Source organism: Sinocyclocheilus anshuiensis, unplaced genomic scaffold (genome assembly GCF_001515605.1).
Source record: "Sinocyclocheilus anshuiensis isolate Anshui unplaced genomic scaffold, SAMN03320099.WGS_v1.1 scaffold1357, whole genome shotgun sequence".
Lineage (NCBI taxonomy): Eukaryota > Metazoa > Chordata > Actinopteri > Cypriniformes > Cyprinidae > Sinocyclocheilus > Sinocyclocheilus anshuiensis.
In genome coordinates, this window is record NW_015548270.1 from 132,795 (window position 1) to 138,225 (window position 5,431).

The 5,431-nt window shown below is 36.4% G+C and overlaps 1 protein-coding gene across 1 annotated transcript in view; it reads right to left on the reverse strand.

The window, feature by feature from the left end:
• The window catches only part of LOC107655728 (tumor necrosis factor receptor superfamily member EDAR), a 17,779-nt gene that overhangs the window by 7,560 nt on the left and 4,788 nt on the right, over nucleotides 1–5,431 (reverse strand). Inside the window, exons 4-6 of the mRNA XM_016443300.1 lie at nucleotides 2,862–2,945; nucleotides 1,389–1,514; nucleotides 875–882 (exon numbers count right to left, since the gene is read on the reverse strand). Of these exons, the coding sequence (XP_016298786.1) occupies nucleotides 875–882; nucleotides 1,389–1,514; nucleotides 2,862–2,945 (218 nt within the window). The remainder of the gene's footprint in view (nucleotides 1–874; nucleotides 883–1,388; nucleotides 1,515–2,861; nucleotides 2,946–5,431) is intronic.

The following is a 5,431-nucleotide window of genomic DNA, read 5'->3' on the forward strand; positions in this document are numbered from 1 at the left end:
GGAAAGAAAGAAAGAAAGAAAGAAAGAAAGAAAGAAAGAAAGAAAGAAAGAAAGAAAGAAAGAAAGCACTCTGTTAGATTTAATGTCTGGAGCAATAAGAAAGAGTTTGAAATATGGGAATGATCTCAAGTAAATGTAGAGCAGAAGGACTCGAACTGCGGTCAGAAGAGCTTCCCTGTGGACGAACACACACACATCAATTATGAGGAGCATTCACTCACACACACACACACACACACACACACTCATACTTGTATTTGTGGTTGTTTTTTAAGCCTTTTGTTTAACGGGGACACAGGACGTGTCCTCATAAACCATGTTTACCTTGTAGTACCCATGTCATTATACACATTTGTGTCCTCATAAACCATATATACCTGTACACACTCTCTCACTCACACACACACACGCAGATGCACACGCACACACTCTCTCTCACTCACTCACACGCACACACACACACACACACACACTCACACACACACACACACACACACTCACACACACACACACACACACACTCACACACACACACACACACACACTCACACACACACACACACACACACTCACACACACACACACACACACACTCACACACACACACACACACACACTCACACACACACACACACACACACATACACACACACACACACACACACGCACAGACACTGACACACAGACACAGACATGCAGATGCACACGCACACATACACACTCTCTCTCTCTCTCACTCACACACGCACACACACACGAACACACACACACACACGTGCACAGACACAGACACGCAGACGCACGCGCACACATACACACTCTCTCTCTCTCTCACTCACACACACACACACCACACACTCTCTCACTCACTCACACACGCCTCTGGGGAAAACAGGAAGTAGTATGATTAGTCAACAACAACTTCTGTTGTCTTGTTTCTTTGATCAAGACACACACACACACGCACACGCACACACACACACACACACACACACACACACACAGAGACAGATGTTTGTTTAGCTATCTTAGTGAGGTCATTGCACAGACTTCCATTGATTTTCTATCAGGTTAATGATATTTTCTATCAGCTAACCAACTTCTATCCCTAAACTTATCCATCACAGAAACATCTGCAGAACACTGGATTCGCAACAACAACAGATTTGTAAGTCTTTTGAACTAGTGAGGACCAGTCAGATGTCTCACTAATGGGTTGTGTCAAAGTATTTCACAATATAAGTGAGGACATTTGGTCCCCACAAGTATATTCCAAACAAGAACACACATTCACACACACACACACAGACACACGCATGCTCACACTCACACACGCACTCACACACTCACACACAGATAATGAGTGTGTTTAGTTTTAGTGATCTTACCTTGTCCACTCGGTTTGGTCTTCAGGATGTAGAACATGATGATCATCACTATAGCGATGGCCATGATGAAGATGGTTGACATGGCGATGATGAGGGCCGTTGCTAGGTGACCTTGTCCTGTTGGATCTGGAACACAGTAAAATATTCTATGTAGCTTGGCAACCATAAAAACGCTATTACACTAATAAACTGACTTTGTATGTAATATGGACAAAAAATACAATGGAAGTCAATGGGACCCGGAACTGTTTGATTATCAACATTTTTCTAAATATCTTCTTTTATGTTCCCCCAGAAGAAATTGGAACGACACAATTTTGTTATACTTAACTAAAATGAAAACCATAAAAACCTTTTCGTTACTTGAAATAAAATATAAAACATAAAAAAAAAATTATTTCAGCTAGTTTAACATTTCTCAGTTTCATTTATTTTAACTTTATTTTAACTTTATTTTAACCGACACACAACAAAATTACTAAAACGTTAACTAAAATGGGAAATATAAAAATAAAAACTCTTAACATTCTCAAATACTCAAAATATTAATAATACTGAAAATATTAATAAAAAATATTAATAAAAACTGTAATAGCATCTCAATATTGAAATAACACTGGAATGACATGAGGACGAGTAAATGATGACAATTTTCATTTTTTGGTGAACTATCCCTTTAAAACGATTGTTTATTATGATTATATTATTAATACTGAATGCAACTTGTATTTCTTATATTCTATAATGCTAGTTTTTTATCAAAGCAATAAGGCCATATGTTACAGTTATTTTACCATGTTTTTACGAACACCCCTTAACCATGGTAAATCTGCTGTGTTAAAGAAATCATGAAATCATTATCATGATCTCGGGCAGAAATCATGTTCATGGATGAGCTAATGATTTATTAACGTAGTAGAATGAAGCAGGGTGAGCCTGAAAGCCGTCGAAGTGAAACGAGGCGCTGAACGAGCGCGACACACGGCTGGAAAGCAGCGGAGCTTTTATTATGCCACAGTCGAGCGCTTCCGCTGCTTCCGGTCGTGCGTATGTGGGGTAAAGCAGTGCTGTTTTATCACACTAGATACATTTAGTTCTGTTATAATGGTACTCTGTGCGGTCGTCACAGGTCTATTAAAACACACAACATATTAAAGCGTCTTCGGTGTTTCCATGTTTTCTACAAAACAAAACATGAAAACGAGGGGTTATGACGTCATTGGCAGGCGACACAATGACACTATGGACACGCTCCGTGTCACTAGTTAAAATTGCTTATTTCGCTGGATTTAAACATTCTTCAAAACATTTGGGATAATGTAAGCACACAAGTCAGCAAAATATATAACACCGTTCTAGTGGTTTTTGGATATTTTAATAAAAAAATTGTACATATTGTGCCTTTAATATAAAATGAGAACGGATGGATCCGAGGTCATGTGACCAGCGAGGAGTTCCCAGCATGCATCTCACCTTTCTCTCCGTGTGGGAATATGGTGGTGCTGCTGGACGACACGCTGGGAGCTCGTCCCAATGACGGCGGCGTCGACTGCATGCCTGTGAAACAACATTCAGTGAAATCAGTGAATATATAGTGCATCCGCATCTGTCACACCCTTCACACTGAACGCTTGTAATAGTTTGTAATAGCTCCTCAGTTTATGAGTGAAAAAAGCATTATTTGTGGATAATTTAGGCTCAAAAACTAAACCGCAGAGAAGCTCAGATCAACGAGGCCTACGATCAATCAGGAAACACAAAACCTGCGCTGACTGAGAAAACAAGTGGCCAAAAGATTGAATCTCAATATGATCCTAGAATAACACTGCAATGCGATCAGAACCTGGATTATGTAATCCGATTCCAAAAATCAAGTACTTGTAATTAGATTACATTACATTTTTTAAAATACTCGTAATCAGACTACAGTTACGTTTTTATTACAATAGCAATAAATTAATAATCATTTATTGATTTTCTGTAATTCTAACTGTTTTATTTTGATTGATATGGAAGCCCGTTTCCGCCACTGAATAAAAAAAAATAAAAAAAAGGTAATTGCGACTTTTTATCTCACAATTCGGACTTTTTTTCACAGAATTACGTGATATAAACTCACAATTGTGAGTTATAAAGTCCAATTTTGAGAGAGGGAAAAAAGACTGATATGTTCTCAGAATTGCGACTTTATGTCTCGCAATTGTGAGTTTGTATCACGCAATTCTGAGAAAAAAAGTCCGAATTGTGAGATAAAAAGTCGCAATTACCTTTTTTTTATTTTTTTTTATTCAGTGGCGGAAACGGGCTTCCATAGATTGATGTTATTTTAAAATGATTTATTTTAATTGTGCATTTTTATGATTTAATTATTAACTTTTCATTAAAATCACGAACCCCCTGCAGCTCCTTCACGAACCGTAATGTAATGCTTAATGCACTTCATGTTGTTAATTACAACAAATGCAATATATTTTCTTTCTCTATGTATCTTTATGTCACTATGGTGATATAAGATTATCCTATTTAAATAACTGTGATAAACGAGTTAGGTCAAAAGTAATCTAAAAGTAGTCTGATTATATTACGGTGTAATGTTATGGATTAGTTACTAGCTATATTTTTTGTCATGTAATCTGGAATCAGTAATCTCCTCAGCACTGAATGCAGTAACATTAACGAGCATTTTCAGGAAAAAGAAAGACCAAAATGACCAGAGAATACAAACATGAGTTCTTTTAAATAATGAAGAGCTGCTGCCTTTGCTTCACTTTAAGTGAAAGTGTTCTGTGATGGAGTATAATACGATGCCGCATGACGTGTAGTGTATAAAAATTCAATATTAAATATGGGACACTAACAGTCTTAATGGACTAAAGCACAAATCTGCGCATGTTTTCAGCTCTGGAGTTGAAGTATTGGTTTAATTATCGCGCACATCAACAGCACAATTTGTCAAAGCTCTCATACGTTTGACATCTTTGCTTATTTCTTTCTCATTGCAAGTGTCAAACACGCTGTAAACCAAACGAACGCCGTGAGGAAGGTTCTGCGAAACCCGATCAGTCATTTAGCAGCGGGCTGAGCTCTGACTTCAGGAAGTTCATTAGAAACCATTATCAATCTGATGATACCACATTCATTTAATGCCAAATCATCTGTTGAGGTCCCCGGAGCACGTGCATGTGAGCCGAGCGCTGAGTGTTTCCATGCAATCATCTTTTAATTCGCTCGAAACTCGTAATTATTAGACGCGAGCATAATTACCCGGCGAGTGCGAGCATGCCGGGTTCATACTTCCACATCTACAGCTTTAAAAGACATGTTTGTTATGCTTTTTTAAATTGCATATAACTCCCACCTACTTCATTTCTGTCACTGCACAATAGAAAACAATTAAAGAGGCTCTGAAAACACCAGATGTGTTTCCCATGCAGCACTAAGACCCTTCATTTACAGGACGTTTCTCCAAAGAGACTCACAGGAACAAAGCAATTCGTCATAGAGCCAGCAACATTCATAATGCATAATGGCAGGTTTATTAGACTGCTAATGAACGTCATTCTCAGAGCAGAACTGCAGCATCACTAGAAATGTATAGAAATGAACTTCATCTTTATAGCATAAAAGCCACAAGTTAAATAATTAATGGGCATAAAAATTAATGTATAAATAAATTCTAAATAAAATAAAAATAAATAAATTAATTAATTTAATTAAATAAATTTGTCAAAAAGCCAACAATTTTTCTGTCACTGTTTCTGTCACTAAAAATGCAAAATAAATAACAAATGTATATAAGTTTTAAGCACGACAAGTTCATCTTTATAGTGCATTATATACACAACAATGTTTGACATAAAGAAGAACTAAATAAAATAAAATAAATAAAATAAAAAAATAAAATAAAAATACAATTATAAAATAAAATAAGTTTGTCAAAGAGCCAACAATATTCATGATATACAATACTAGGTTAATTAGACTATCTAATATATCTGGATATATATATATATATATATATATATATATATAAAATAAATAAA